General features: G+C 38.5%; 1 protein-coding gene across 1 annotated transcript in view; it reads right to left on the reverse strand.

The window, feature by feature from the left end:
• Nucleotides 1-206: 206 nt before the first annotated feature.
• elovl6 (ELOVL fatty acid elongase 6) overlaps nucleotides 207-15481 on the reverse strand; it is a 51124-nt gene continuing 35849 nt past the window's right edge. The window contains exon 4 of the mRNA XM_063000524.1: nucleotides 207-1534. Coding sequence (XP_062856594.1) covers nucleotides 1101-1534 — 434 coding nt within the window. The 3' untranslated portion in view covers nucleotides 207-1100. The remainder of the gene's footprint in view (nucleotides 1535-15481) is intronic.

Raw genomic sequence — 15481 nt, forward strand, 5'->3', positions numbered from 1 at the left:
ATCAATTAAAATTGTTTAATAAATAATTACAAAATATGTTAATAACCTTTAATAGAAGTAAACTGTAAGCACATAAGCAAGAATAATGCTTACAAACTTTTGACTGTTTACATGTAAAGTGAATCTGATTAAAGCAATGAAGCCGTCAGAGGCATGGTTATTTTTGCTCTTTGGTAAAATTGCTTTACATATAACAGTACAACAGACACATTTTAAAGACAGATTTATTACAGTGAACACAGACACGGTGCAAATTTTAAATATGCTCAACTCCACAACTCTGGCCTTATTCAGCACGTTTTTAACAGAATGACATACTGTAGATGCTGATCTTTAGCCTTGGGAAGTAACACGTCATGGCCCCTAGAGGGCAACAAAAAGCTCGGAAAGGAAAGGGATGGTTGAATGAGCACTATCTAATATGTCACGTTCTTTTATTATTATTTTTATTAAGTGTGTGTTTTTACTGGCATTGAAATGACTAACTAGTTCACCTTGTTATTTTTGATCCCTTTTTTCCATAAGTGATATGCACATCGATGGAACATTCTAAGACAACCTGAGAAAATTTGGTGCTGTGATGCTAAACACAAAACACAGAAACACAGCATGTGTCCATCGACATAGCTTTCAATCAGAACTACCAGTCACGCCAGTGTCTAATAAAAATAAATACAAATTACACTGATAACTGATTCAATGATAAAGACAAACAATTCAGAAAACAATTCTAGATTGTTCCCTCATATTAATCTCCCTTAATCTGGATTATTTACTCAATTTATTTTCCTGTTTAATGTATAAATAATTTTAATATCAAGAAAAGCATTGGGCACATGAATTTCACATAAGACACATTTTTCAGTTTAAATTATTATCATAATAATAATTCCTCAGTGCCGCTCAGCAGAGCCCACCCCAGTAAAAGGGAGGTATATCTGTGTTAGTAGTACAGTATGCATAAGCTTAGATCCACCACTCAGATTCTGTAAACCTTCCCAGCTGGGACCCATTCAAAATCCTTACATTGATTCTTCCTCTATTACAAACCCATTTCACCCCTCTCTTTTATTTTAATTAATATTTTGGTACATATTACATTACTGGCTTTTCTTGACTTTCTTTGATTTGGTCTTGTTGATGTAAGCTTCGAAGAAAAACTGGCAGAAGAGCACAAAGTAGCTGAGGTACATGAGTGAAGACCAGACAATGTTTTGAACATGAGACGGACACTCGTGGCCCTGCTGCATCCACTGGTACACCAGATAATTAACCACACAGCCCATCAGCATTTGCGTGATTTGAGTTATTGTGATGAACATGGCAAACTTCCGTGAGACCTTGAAACCAGCTGCTCTGAGAGCATAGTATGAGTACATTACAGCATGAACCAGGTAGTTCATGGTCATAAACCAGCCTCCGCCGGCTACCATGTCTTTGTAGGAGTACCAGGAGTACAGCAGAACAGTGATGTGATGATACCAGTGCAGGAAGATCAGCTTCTGCTTACGAAGAACAATAAACAGGGTGTCACCTGTTGGACAAGAAAGATAACAAATTATTCATGGCATGACAAAAACCTGAAGAAACAACATAAGTGCAGACACTTTCAGACAGGTTACTACATGATGCATTAGGTAGCTAACATCCAACCATGCCTGCAAGGGTTAGAAGGACTGCTGTTCCATATTCTTGGGCATATGCACCTCATTAGGTGGCCATGCCAAAAAAGATACAGTAACAAATGCATGTAGTCTTAAGAATAAAAGGTCTAGAAGCTCTGATATTTGGTGGAGGGCATTTTGCCATGATTTGGGTTCACCTGTCAGCTTAAAGAAGAGTGAATTAAAATCCATATAAATTTACTTTGACTATGATGGAACTATACCCTGATGGAACATGTAATCTATGTTCCAATTTACCTTTAATAGATGTGTAATATGACTGAGGGCATGGCTCTGAACAGGCCACCAAACCAAACTCATCAAACCATGTCTTTATAAACCTCACTTGGTACACAGGGGCTGGGTCATGCTGGGACAAAAAAGGGCCTTCCTGAAGCTATGGCCACAAAGTTAGAAGTATAACGTTTATTTTATATCACTGATATAAGAATTTAATTCTCCTCTCATAAGGCCATATAACCTTTGTCCTCATTCTGATTTATGGAGTTGGTTGTCTGTCAAACTGCTCGAGACTCTTGGAGCTCTTTTAGCGCTCTGTTTTGTCCATTCATACCTCGTTGCTCTTCTTGCCCAGATGGCCAACTTTAAGATGGGTTAAGGCTATGAAGCTTTTTCACTTGAAACACATTTTTCATACACAATACACTTCTCTAGAAAGGATGTGTCAAAAAAACAAATCCTCATTGAATACGACATTTAAAATATTCTTCTGTCTGAAATTCTTTAATTAATCCATGATATATCAAATACGCTGACAAAGCAAAATCATAGAATTGTCACCTATCTGTGATGCCACAAGTAGTGTAAATTCATTTGGCTTCTCATGTGTCACATACTTGGATTCACTTCCCTCTAAACGCTTATCTGTAAGTAAAAGGCTGGAAGCACTTCTGTCTATGCACTAAATAAATGAATAAATGTCTCAGACACCAGTATGATTTTAGATAAGCTGCTGAAAGAGCAAATGCAATATATTTAAAAGCCATTTTCTGCTTGATCAATTCGAGTGATATAGCAAAGTACACTGATCATCCATAACCTTAAAACCACATCCTTGTTTCTGTGCACACTGTCCATTTTATCAGCTCCACTTATCATATAGAAACATTTTGTAGTTCTACAATTACTGACTGTAGTCCATCTGTTTCTCTGCATGCTTTGTTAGCTCCCTTCTATGCTGTTCTTCAATGGCCAGGACTCTCCCAGGACCACCACAGAGCAGGTATTATTTGAGTGGTGGATCATTCTTACCACTGCAATACCATTTACATGGGGGTGGTGTGTTAGTGTGTGTTGTGCTGGTATGAGTGGATAAGACACAGCAGTGCTGATGGAGTTTTTAAACACCTCACTGTCACTGCTGGACTGAGAATAGCCCCGTGGGCAGCATCCTGTGACCACTGATGAATGTATGGAAGATGACCAACTCAAACAGCAGCAATAGATGAGCGATCGTCTCTGACTTTACATCTACAAGGTGGACCAACTAGGTAGGAGTGTCTAATAGAGTGGACAGTGAGTGGACATGGCATTTAAAAACTCCAGCAGCACTGCTGAAACTGATCCACTCAAACCAGCACAACACACACTAACACACAACCACCATGTCATTGTCACTGCAGTGCTGAGAATGATCCACCACCTAAATAATACCTGCTCTGTGATGGTCCTGACCATTGAAGAGCAGGGTGAAAGCAGGCTAAAAAAGTATATAGAGAAACAGATGTACTACAGTCAGTAATTGTAGAACTACAAAGTGCTTCTATATGGTAAGTGGAGCTGATAAAATGGACAGTAAGTGTAGAAACAAGGAGGTGGTTTTAATGTTATGGCTGATCGGTGTATATTTGACATATTTGTAATATCTGATGTCAGGAGCAGGGCTGTGGTAAAATTTAAGTACATTTTATGGTCAAATGTATGTGGACACCCCTCCTGCAATGATATAAATTATATGCTTTGTGCCATTATTTTGTGAAGGGCCCTTTTACCCAGAACTGTGCTCCTGTGCTCATAGTCAAAGTGAGTTCTATAAATATATAGTTTGATGAGTGTAGTGTGGAGGAAATCCAGTGGCCTGCCCTGACTTCAAACCCATGATCACTGTTGCAATGAACTGCAATGCAGACTAAAAGCCAGGCCATCTTTTCCCCACATTAGTGTCTGGCCTTGCAAAGGCTCTTTTGAATAAATTTGCACAAATTCCTACAGACGGACTTCTAAATTTATGAAAAGGCCTTCCAGTGCACTACTTTTTAACAGCCTCTAGAGGACTATAGGTTTTCGAACCCACCAAGACCCTGACTCAGATATACACTGATTAGATATAACATTATGACCACCTTTCTAATATTGTGTTGGTCCCCCTCTTGCTGCTAAAACAGTCCTGCAAATGTGACACACTGTGTATTCTGACACCTTTTCTATCAGAACCAGCATTAATTTCAGCAATTTCAGCTACAGTAGCTTGTCTGTTGGATCGGTCCACACGGGCCAGCCTTCACTCCACACGTGCATCAATGAGCCTTGGCCGCCCATGACCCTGTCGCCGGTTTACCACCGTTCGTTCCTTGGACCACTTTTGATAGATACTGACCACTGCTGACCAGGAACACCCCACAAGAGCTGCAGTTTTGGAGATGGTCTGGCCCAGTCGTCTAGCCATCACAATTTGGCCCTTGTTAAACTCGCTCAAATCCTTACACTTAACCATTTTTCCTGCTTCTAACACATCAACTTTGAGGATAAAATGTTCACTTGCTGCCTAATATATCTCACCCACTAACAGGTGCAGTGATGATATAATCAGTGTTATTCACTTCACCTGTCAGTGGTTATAATGTTATGCCTCGTCGGAGTATATACCCTGAGCCCTAAAAAGGGAATCAGTTAGTTGCAGGACATTTACCCATTTACTTACTGAAACCAAAGGTAACTATGAGTAGCTGATAAACCTACTGACGTGTTTTTGGACGGTGGGTGGAAACCAAAGCACCAGAGCAGACCAGGGGAAAATAACAAGATTTCTGGCGTAACTTCTTTAAGAAGCTCGTCTGTCCTCCACTCATTACCTGTATTAATGGCACCTGTTTGACATCGTTATCTGTATAAAAGACACCTGTCCACAGCCTCAAACAGTCAGACTCCAAACTCAACCATGGCCAAGACCAAAGAGCTGTCGAAGGACACCAGGAAGAAAATTGTAGACCTGCACCAGGCTGGGAAGAGTGAATCTACAATAGGCAAGCAGGTTGGTGTGAATAAATCAACTGTGGGAGCAATTGTAAGAAAATGGAAGACATACAAGACCATTGATAATCTCCCTCGATCTGGGGCCCCACACAAGATCTCATCCCGTGGGGTCAAATTGATCATGAGAACGGTGAGCAAAAATCCCAGAACTACACGGAGGGACCTGATGAATGACCTGCAGAGAGCTGGGACCAAAGTAAGAAAGGCTACCATCAGTAACACACTATGCCGAGAGGGACTCAAATCCTGCAGTGCCAGGCGTGTCCCCCTGCTTAAGCCAGTACATGTCCAGGCCTGTCTGAAGTTTGCCAGAGAGCATATGGATGATCCAGAAGAGGATTGGGAGAATATCATGTGGTCAGATAAAACCAAAATGGAACTTTTTGGTAAAAACTCAACTCGTCGTGTTTGGAGGAAGAAGAATGCTGAGTTGCATCCCAAGAACATCATACCTACTGTGAAGCATGGGGGTGGAAACATCATGCTTTGGGGCTGTTTTTCTGCAAAGGGGACAGGACGACTGATCCGTGTTAAGGGAAGAATGAATGGGGCCATGTATCGTGAGATTTTAAGCCAAAACCTCCTTCCATCAGTGAGAGCATTGAAGATGGAACGTGGCTGGGTCTTCCAGCATGACAATGATCCCAAACACACCGCTCGGGCAACGAAGGAGTGGCTCTGTAAAAAGCATTTCAAGGTCCTGGAGTGGCCTAGCCAATCTCCAGACTAGGGCTGGGCGATATATCGAGATATAAAATATCGATATATTTTCATACGCGATATAAGATAAGACAATATCGCATATATCGATATACGGTGGGGTCAAAAACTATTTAGTCAGCCACTGATTGTGCAGGTTCTCCTACTTAGAAAGATGAGAGAGGTCTGTAATTTTCATCATAGGTACACTTCAACTATGAGAGACAAAATGAGAAAAAAAAATCCAGGAAATCACATTGTAGGATTTTTAAAGAATTTATTTGTAAATTATGGTGGAAAATAAGTATTTGGTCAATAACAAAAGTTCAACTCAATACTTTGTAACATAACCTTTGTTGGCAATGACAGAGGTCAAACGTTTCCTGTAAGTCTTCACCAGGTTTGCACACACTGTAGCTGGTATTTTGGCCCATTCCTCCATGCAGATCTCCTCTAGAGCAGTGATGTTTTGGGGCTGTCGCTGGGCAACACGGACTCCACAAATTTTCTATGGGGTTGAGGTCTGGAGACTGGCTAGGCCACTCCAGGACCTTGAAATGCTTTTTACGGAGCCACTCCTTCGTTGCCCGAGCGGTGTGTTTGGGATCATTGTCATGCTGGAAGACCCAGCCACGTTCCATCTTCAATGCTCTCACTGATGGAAGGAGGTTTTGGCTTAAAATCTCACGATACATGGCCCCGTTCATTCTTCCCTTAACACGGATCAGTCGTCCTGTCCCCTTTGCAGAAAAACAGCCCCAAAGCTTGATGTTTCCACCCCCATGCTTCACAGAAGGTATGGTGTTCTTGGGATGTTCTTCTTCCTCCAAACACGACGAGTTGAGTTTTTACCAAAAAGTTCCATTTTGGTTTCATCTGACCACATGATATTCTCCCAATCCTCTTCTGGATCATCCATATGCTCTCTGGAAAACTTCAGACGGGCCTGGACATGTACTGGCTTAAGCAGGGGGACACGCCTGGCACTGCAGGATTTGAGTCCCTCTCGGCGTAGTGTGTTACTGATGGTAGCCTTTGTTACTTTGGTCCCAGCTCTCTGCAGGTCATTCATCAGGTCCCTCCGTGTAGTTCTGGGATTTTTGCTCACCGTTCTCATGATCATTTTGACCCCACGGGATGAGATCTTGACCCCAAGGGAGATTATCAATGGTCTTGTATGTCTTCCATTTTCTTACAATTGCTCCCACCTGCTTGCCTATTGTAGATTCACTCTTCCCAGCCTGGTGCAGGTCTACAATTTTCTTCCTGGTGTCCTTCGACAGCTCTTTGGTCTTGGCCATGGTTGAGTTTGGAGTCTGACTGTTTGAGGCTGTGGACAGGTGTCTTTTATACAGATAACGAGGTCAAACAGGTGCCATTAATACAGGTAATGAGTGGAGGACAGAAGAGCTTCTTAAAGAATAAGTTACAGGTCTGTGAGAGCCAGAAATCTTGCTTGTTTGTTATTGACCAAATACTTATTTTCCACCATAACTTACAAATAAATTCTTTAAAAATCCTACAATGTGATTTCCTGGATTTTTTTTGCTCATTTTGTCTCTCATAGTTGAAGTGTACCTATGATGAAAATTACAGACCTCTCTCATCTTTCTAAGTAGGAGAACTTGCACAATCAGTGGCTGACTAAATAGTTTTTGACCCCACTGTAGATGTTGCGTTCCAGTTAGATCAGACAGTTCGTCTTTTTCTTCTCCCAGTGTGTCTCTGCACATGTTCACCTGCCCCGCCTCTCTCCCTCACTGAACACAACTCGCCCCTCCCCACCGCTTCACCAGTAATTCCTGCAGGCAGCGATAGCATGGAGATGGATAAAGACATGACAGAAGCTATCGAAGAGGAGCTGCTTACTAAAAAGAAAAATAATGACTCTTTTTGGAATTATTTGGAGATGGTTCGAATTCAAAGTGTCAGATGAGCAGCAGAATAATGTATTCTGTAGAGAATGCCAAAAACAAGTCCAGACAAAAGGTTCCAGCTCCGTGTACCTTTGGTCATTCGTTTTCACTTCAAATCCCAAAGTTAAAAAACAAGAAAACGAGTCGTTATTCGTTTCAAAAACCAATACAAGCGCATGCACGCGCTGACATGCACGTATTTACTTCACATTAAGTGTTGAGAAAGTAATAATAACGTAGCGGTGCGTCTCCTGTTGTTCTGACTCTTGTGTTTGTATATGTGATATGCATAAACTTGCTCTATCTGTAAATACAAACATTATGGGGATTTCTGTACTGGATGTTGTACGTGGTTGTGTTAGTTTATACTGGACGATCGCCCGATGTCCGGCATGTCATTTATTTATTTATCTTCTATTATAGTATTTCTTGTTGTCGGCCAATAAACAACCAAACATTATTAAATTGCATGAACTAACTCTGCAGTAAACAAGGAGCAAACAGCAATTAAACAACAAAGAAAGCTGTTAAATAATAATAAAGTGCATGAAGCAGAACGCTGATTAAAATGCATTAAATGTTGTAATAGTTACACAGTAACATGAACGATTGGTTCTGCCTGTATTACAGAACTGAGTTCTATACGTAAAAAAAAAAAATTTATGTAAATGTTATGGCGACATATACATAAAATAATGTATAAAGTCCAAACATGGGGGGGGTGGGGGGTTAACGAGGGGTTTACTTTAACGGGGTTTTACTTTTAATGTCACACAAGCTCAGCCGGAAACCGTGTCATTCCGACATCTTCCCTACACACTCGCTCCCTGCGCCCTATAGTACACTTAACATTCTTAAAGGGCCAGACAATATATTTGTAATTCACATTACACAACAGGAGATGCCTTAGAAAACAACTTTTATTTTTCTTAGAATAGCAATTTTATTTTTTTTTTTTTTAAGGAAAAATAGTTCTTGTGTAAAGCTTCCCCAGCATGAATATTAATAAAAGTGCCTGTAAAAAAATTGGAACATGTAGCTTTGTCTCAGAAGTGTCTTTTTGTTATTACCTTATGGGATAAAAAAATATCGATATATACTATCGTATATCGCCGTTCAGCAAAAAATATCGAGATATTATTTTTGATCCATATCGCACAGCCCCACTCTATCGCCCAGCCCTACCCTAATTTGTGGAGGGAGTTGAAAGTCCGTGTTGCCCAGCGACAGCCCCAAAACATCACTGCTCTAGAGGAGATCTGCATGGAGGAATGGGTCAAAATACCAGCTACAGTGTGTGCAAACCTGGTGAAGACTTACAGGAAACGTTTGACCTCTGTCATTGCCAACAAAGGTTATGTTACAAAGTATTGAGTTGAACTTTTGTTATTGACCAAATACTTATTTTCCACCATAATTTACAAATAAAGTCTTTAAAAATCCTACAATGTGATTTCCTGGATTTTTTTTCTCATTTTGTCTCTCATAGTTGAAGTGTACCTATGATGAAAATTACAGACCTCTCTCATCTTTCTAAGTAGGAGAACTTAAACAATCAGTGGCTGACTAAATACTTTTTGGCCCCACTGTACCAAAAGTTCACCAAGAATGCATCAAGGACACAAACAGTAGGTCACGAAAGAACCCAAATAAACATGGACTCACTTGCCTCAATTAGGGTCAACGTACATGCTTCCACAATAGGAAAGACACAGGGCAAATGGCATTCAAAGGAGAGTTTGAAGGCACAAACCTCTGTTAATAAAAAAAAAAAAAGCCAATAAACCCCAAGACTTTTTAGGATAATATTCTGTGGACTGAGAGTTAAAGGTGTAACTTTTTGTAAGGTATGGGTCCCGTTACATCTGCAGTAAAGCTAATACTGTATTCCAACAATCGAACATAGTGGTGGTAGTACTAATCTGTATTCCAAAAATCAAACATAGTGGTGGTAGTACTAATACTGTATTCCAACAATCAAACATAGTGGTGGTAGTACTAATACTGTATTCCAAAAATCAAACATAGTGGTGGTAGTACTAATACTGTATTCCAACAATCGAACATAGTGGTGGTAGTACTAAACTGTATTCCAAAAATCAAACATAGTGGTGGTAGTACTCATACTGTATTACAACAATCGAACATAGTGGTGGTTGTACTAATACTGTATTCCAAAAATCAAACATAGTGGTGGTAGTACTAATACTGTATTCCAACAATCGAACATAGTGGTGGTTGTACTAATACTGTATTCCAACAATCGAACAGTGGTGGTTGTACTAATACTGTATTCCAAAAATCAAACATAGTGGTGGTAGTACTAATACTGTATTCCAACAATCGAACATAGTGGTGGTAGTACTAATACTGTATTCCAACAATCGAACATAGTGGTGGTAGTACTAATACTGTATTCCAACAATCGAACATAGTGGTGGTAGTACTAATACTGTATTCCAACAATCGAACATAGTGGTGGTTGTACTAATACTGTATTCCAAAAATCAAACATAGTGGTGGTAGTACTAATACTGTATTCCAACAATCAAACATAGTGGTGGTAGTACTAATACTGTATTCCAACAATCAAACATAGTGGTGGTAGTACTAATACTGTATTCCAAAAATCAAACATAGTGGTGGTAGTACTAATACTGTATTCCAAAAATCAAACATAGTGGTGGTAGTACTAATACTGTATTCCAACAATCGAACATAGTGGTGGTAGTACTAATACTGTGTTCCAACAATCGAACATAGTGGTGGTAGTACTAATACTGTATTCCAAAAATCAAACATAGTGGTGGTAGTACTAATACTGTATTCCAAAAATCAAACATAGTGGTGGTAGTACTAATACTGTATTCCAACAATCAAACATAGTGGTGGTAGTACTAATACTGTATTCCAACAATCAAACATAGTGGTGGTAGTACTAATACTGTATTCCAACAATCAAACATAGTGGTGGTAGTACTAATCTGTATTCCAAAAATCAAACATAGTGGTGGTAGTACTAATCTGTATTCCAAAAATCAAACATAGTGGTGGTAGTACTAATACTGTATTCCAAAAATCAAACATAGTGGTGGTTGTACTAATACTGTATTCCAAAAATCAAACATAGTGGTGGTAGTACTAATACTGTATTCCAAAAATCAAACATAGTGGTGGTAGTACTAATCTGTATTCCAAAAATCAAACATAGTGGTGGTAGTACTAATACTGTATTCCAACAATCAAACATAGTGGTGGTAGTACTAATCTGTATTCCAAAAATCAAACATAGTGGTGGTAGTACTAATCTGTATTCCAAAAATCAAACATAGTGGTGGTAGTACTAATCTGTATTCCAAAAATCAAACATAGTGGTGGTAGTACCAATACTGTATTCCAACAATGGAACATAGTGGTGGTAGTACTAATACTGTATTCCAACAATCAAACATAGTGGTGGTAGTACTAATACTGTATTCCAACAATCAAACATAGTGGTGGTAGTACTAATACTGTATTCCAAAAATCAAACATAGTGGTGGTAGTATTAATACTGTATTCCAACAATCAAACATAGTGGTGGTAGTACTAATCTGTATTCCAAAAATCAAACATAGTGGTGGTAGTACTAATACTGTATTCCAACAATCAAACATAGTGGTGGTAGTACTAATCTGTATTCCAACAATCGAACATAGTGGTGGTAGTACTAATACTGTGTTCCAACAATCGAACATAGTGGTGGTAGTACTAATACTGTATTCCAAAAATCAAACATAGTGGTGGTAGTACTAATACTGTATTCCAATAATCAAACATAGTGGTGGTAGTACTAATACTGTATTCCAACAATCAAACATAGTGGTGGTAGTACTAATACTGTATTCCAACAATCAAACATAGTGGTGGTAGTACTAATCTGTATTCCAAAAATAAAACATAGTGGTGGTAGTACTAATACTGTATTCCAACAATCAAACATAGTGGTGGTAGTACTAATACTGTATTCCAACAATCAAACATAGTGGTGGTAGTACTAATACTGTATTCCAACAATCAAACATAGTGGTGGTAGTACTAATCTGTATTCCAAAAATCAAACATAGTGGTGGTAGTACTAATCTGTATTCCAAAAATCAAACATAGTGGTGGTAGTACTAATACTGTATTCCAAAAATCAAACATAGTGGTGGTTGTACTAATACTGTATTCCAAAAATCAAACATAGTGGTGGTAGTACTAATACTGTATTCCAAAAATCAAACATAGTGGTGGTAGTACTAATCTGTATTCCAAAAATCAAACATAGTGGTGGTAGTACTAATACTGTATTCCAACAATCAAACATAGTGGTGGTAGTACTAATCTGTATTCCAAAAATCAAACATAGTGGTGGTAGTACTAATCTGTATTCCAAAAATCAAACATAGTGGTGGTAGTACCAATACTGTATTCCAACAATCGAACATAGTGGTGGTAGTACTAATACTGTATTCCAAAAATCAAACATAGTGGTAATAGTACTAATACTGTATTCCAACAATCAAACATAGTGGTGGTAGTACTAATCTGTATTCCAAAAATCAAACATAGTGGTGGTAGTACTAATACTGTATTCCAAAAATCAAACATAGTGGTGGTAGTACTAATACTGTATTCCAACAATCCAACATAGTGGTGGTAGTACTAATCTGTATTCCAAAAATGAAACATAGTGGTGGTAGTACTTTGGTGGAACTACTTTGCTTCCACAAAACCTGTATGACTTGTCTTAACTGATGGAACCCTACATTTTACTCTTCATCAGAAAATCCTGAAGGAAACCGTCACCTGTCAGTTTGTGACCTACAGTTGTGATCAAAATTATTTACCCCCCTGTTGCAAATAAGGCTATACATCACATTTGCAGCTGGTCATAATAGCAAGAAAACATACTAAAGACGCTTGTCATGAAGGACTGCAGTATTCACTTAAAGTGACATTATGTATTGAATTTGGACTATTTAAATTGATCTTTTTTAATTGGTTTATTACAACCAACTGAAAGTTTTTAATTTTTGCTTATAAACCTAATTTGCAATCATTTTAATCTGAAGCACACAAGCAAGTCCAGCTCTAAATGGCTTAAAAGAAACAAAAGAAGATTTTGGAGTGGTCGAGGCAAAGTCTTAAATTGAATTCCACTGAGATGCTGACATGGGTAGTTCATGATTGAAAACCCTCCAGTGTAGCAATAAAGAGTACACCAATACTCCTCCACAGTGATGTCAAATTGCAAGTTATCACATACACTCAGCTGCTATATTAACTCTATGCTGCTAACTGTATATCAGAATAGGTTTTTTTATCCCACTTATCATTTACTCAGTACCATGTACTGGCCAACACTGCTCTTGTCTCTAGTCTCGTCCCCCTCAATTCCTTTAGATTAGAAATGTCTTCTGCATTTATTTATCGTATTTATTGTACTGTTTTTTTAAATATCTGTACTGTGTAAACTGTATTGTTTTGCACTGTTTGTGTTCTGTGTTGCACCCTGGTCCTGGAGGAACGATGTTTCCTTTCAATATGCACTTGTTTATGTCTGAAATGACAATTAAGCCTCTCTTGAACTTGAACTCTCTTGAATTTAAATGTGACAAAATAGCAAAAATAGAAGAAATCAAGTGAGGGGCAAATACTTTTTCACAGAACTAAAACTGAATTTGCACTTCTGTGATGGCAGCATTAATACTGTAAAATACATTTAGCAACATATGCTGCCTTCAAGACGTAATTTTTTCCAGAGACGTCCATGCATTTTTCAATCAGGCAACGCAAAACCACATGCTGCTCACATTACAAGGGCAAAGCTGGGGAAGAGGAGGGTACGGGTACTGGACTGGCATGCCTGCAGTCCTAACCTGTCCTCAATAGATAATGTGTGGAAAATTTTTGTTGTGTTTGCAGGAAGAATAGAACAAAATACCTCAATCACTGCCCAACTGAAATGTAGTTTCACAGTGATTTTATGTTTTGAAGGTCGTCAGAAGCTAAACCATTAACCACCAGCTTCTGGTTACATTCAAATCAGCTTAAGCATATGTACATCACTGTCTCTGGCCATTAGAAGTGTATTACAATTCTACTCATGGCAAGCTATTAAATAAAATAATAAGAATCAAGAAGATGCTTCTATAACAGGTTTTAAAAGTTGTACGTTGGCATTTCATTAGCATTGAGATGCAGATAATTCAGTTTGAAATTTGTGAAAACGTGGGCTGTAGTGGAATGTTGACCAACTGCATTACAGAAAGAAAACTATGTGGGTGCATTTATGTCCAGAAATATTCTTGTTTGTGGTTCTGTTTGGTCTGCTGTTTTGCAACACAATTTTTTGTGTCTTTTGCCCTCACTGTGAAGTTTCTCTGTAATATTATCTCGTACGCAAAGATAAAATATTTTTACTTTGTCATACTGTAATTCAACAAATTCAGAAAAAAGTTACAGTTAAAAGCTTTTTTTGCTTTAAAATGTCAAAATAATAATTTTCTGAAATTATTCAATATGAATAAATATGTTGTGTGTAGGGCTGGGTATCGCCACTAATTTCCTGGATCGATTCGATTCGATTCACAAGGTCCCGATTCGATTCGATTTCCGATTCGATTCGATTCGATTTCGATTCAACACATTTAGGCATATTTGAGTTACATTAACAGGTTTTGTTTAAATATGTACAGATGTTCAGAGAACGAATGTGATAATTGTACAAAGAACACTCATTATTAAAAATATTTGTGTATTTTGTTTACATAAATAATTAATCCAAAACAGAAAACAGTAACATTCATTTTTTATTATTATTTTATATGTCTGACACACTACAACATTGTAAATGTAATGTAAACATACACCTGGCTGTTGAACAGCTTATGCCAAGTTTACACTACACGACTTTCTGATTTGCCGGGTCGCTGTAATGTTCACACTGCACGACTCACAGGTGATAGGGGGGTTTTACACTACACCATCTATCTTCAACTGGAATCACAGGCGAGCTTCTCTGGTCTCTAAAACTACATTTTGTCACGAAAACAAACGTGAGAAGTGATGAAAGGTTTAATGATACCACGTCCAAACATGCACATCAACAAGTAGCGAGAGATCAAAGTTTTTGCGCTGATGTAGAAAACGGAGAAAAATAAAGGAATCTGAGTGGATTTGGCAACACGAGCAGCATGGATCGTTCTGTAGTGAGTTGGAGGTTAATAAATATTTTGTTTTGTAGAGAACAATCAGGTCAGAAATACTGTAAAACTAGTGTGCTGATGTATTCTGATAGAAACTATATTACGCCCCTGTACCACCTGTTTACAACCTCCCCCCTGTGTTTCCCCTCGCTGTTTCTCACATTGATTGAGAGCCGAGTTTTGATCGCAGAGCGAACACCGAGTTCCTCCCGAACCTAGCGCTGACCCGTCGCCGAGCGAAAATCAGGGCAAAAATCGTGTAGTGTGGACTAGACATTACTTGAGCTTCTGCCATGCTGAACTGATGTGCAGGTCAGATCTCGTTGCGCAAAAAAAACAGTGGCTGGTCACACGAAATTAAAGGGGTAACAGATTTCCGTGTACACCGTAAAAAGGGGCGTATTTAAAAGATCGATCTCGCGTTTATATGAATCGATATTGGATCGTTCAAATAAAGATCGATTCGAATCGAAAAATCGATTTTATAAACCCACCCCTAGTCGTGTGGGAGTAAAAGCACCTGAATGCAGCATTATAATAATGTAAATATGTAACCATTAAAAACACCATGTAAAAGACATTGGAGGGGATGAGCTAGAAATTTTTATAAATAAAAAAAGTGTAATAATGTTATATTAAATGGAGTTTTCTAATCGTTGGCATATGACAACAGAATGAGAAGGATGACAATTGCTGA

This window comes from Trichomycterus rosablanca, chromosome 8 (genome assembly GCF_030014385.1).
Source record: "Trichomycterus rosablanca isolate fTriRos1 chromosome 8, fTriRos1.hap1, whole genome shotgun sequence".
Lineage (NCBI taxonomy): Eukaryota > Metazoa > Chordata > Actinopteri > Siluriformes > Trichomycteridae > Trichomycterus > Trichomycterus rosablanca.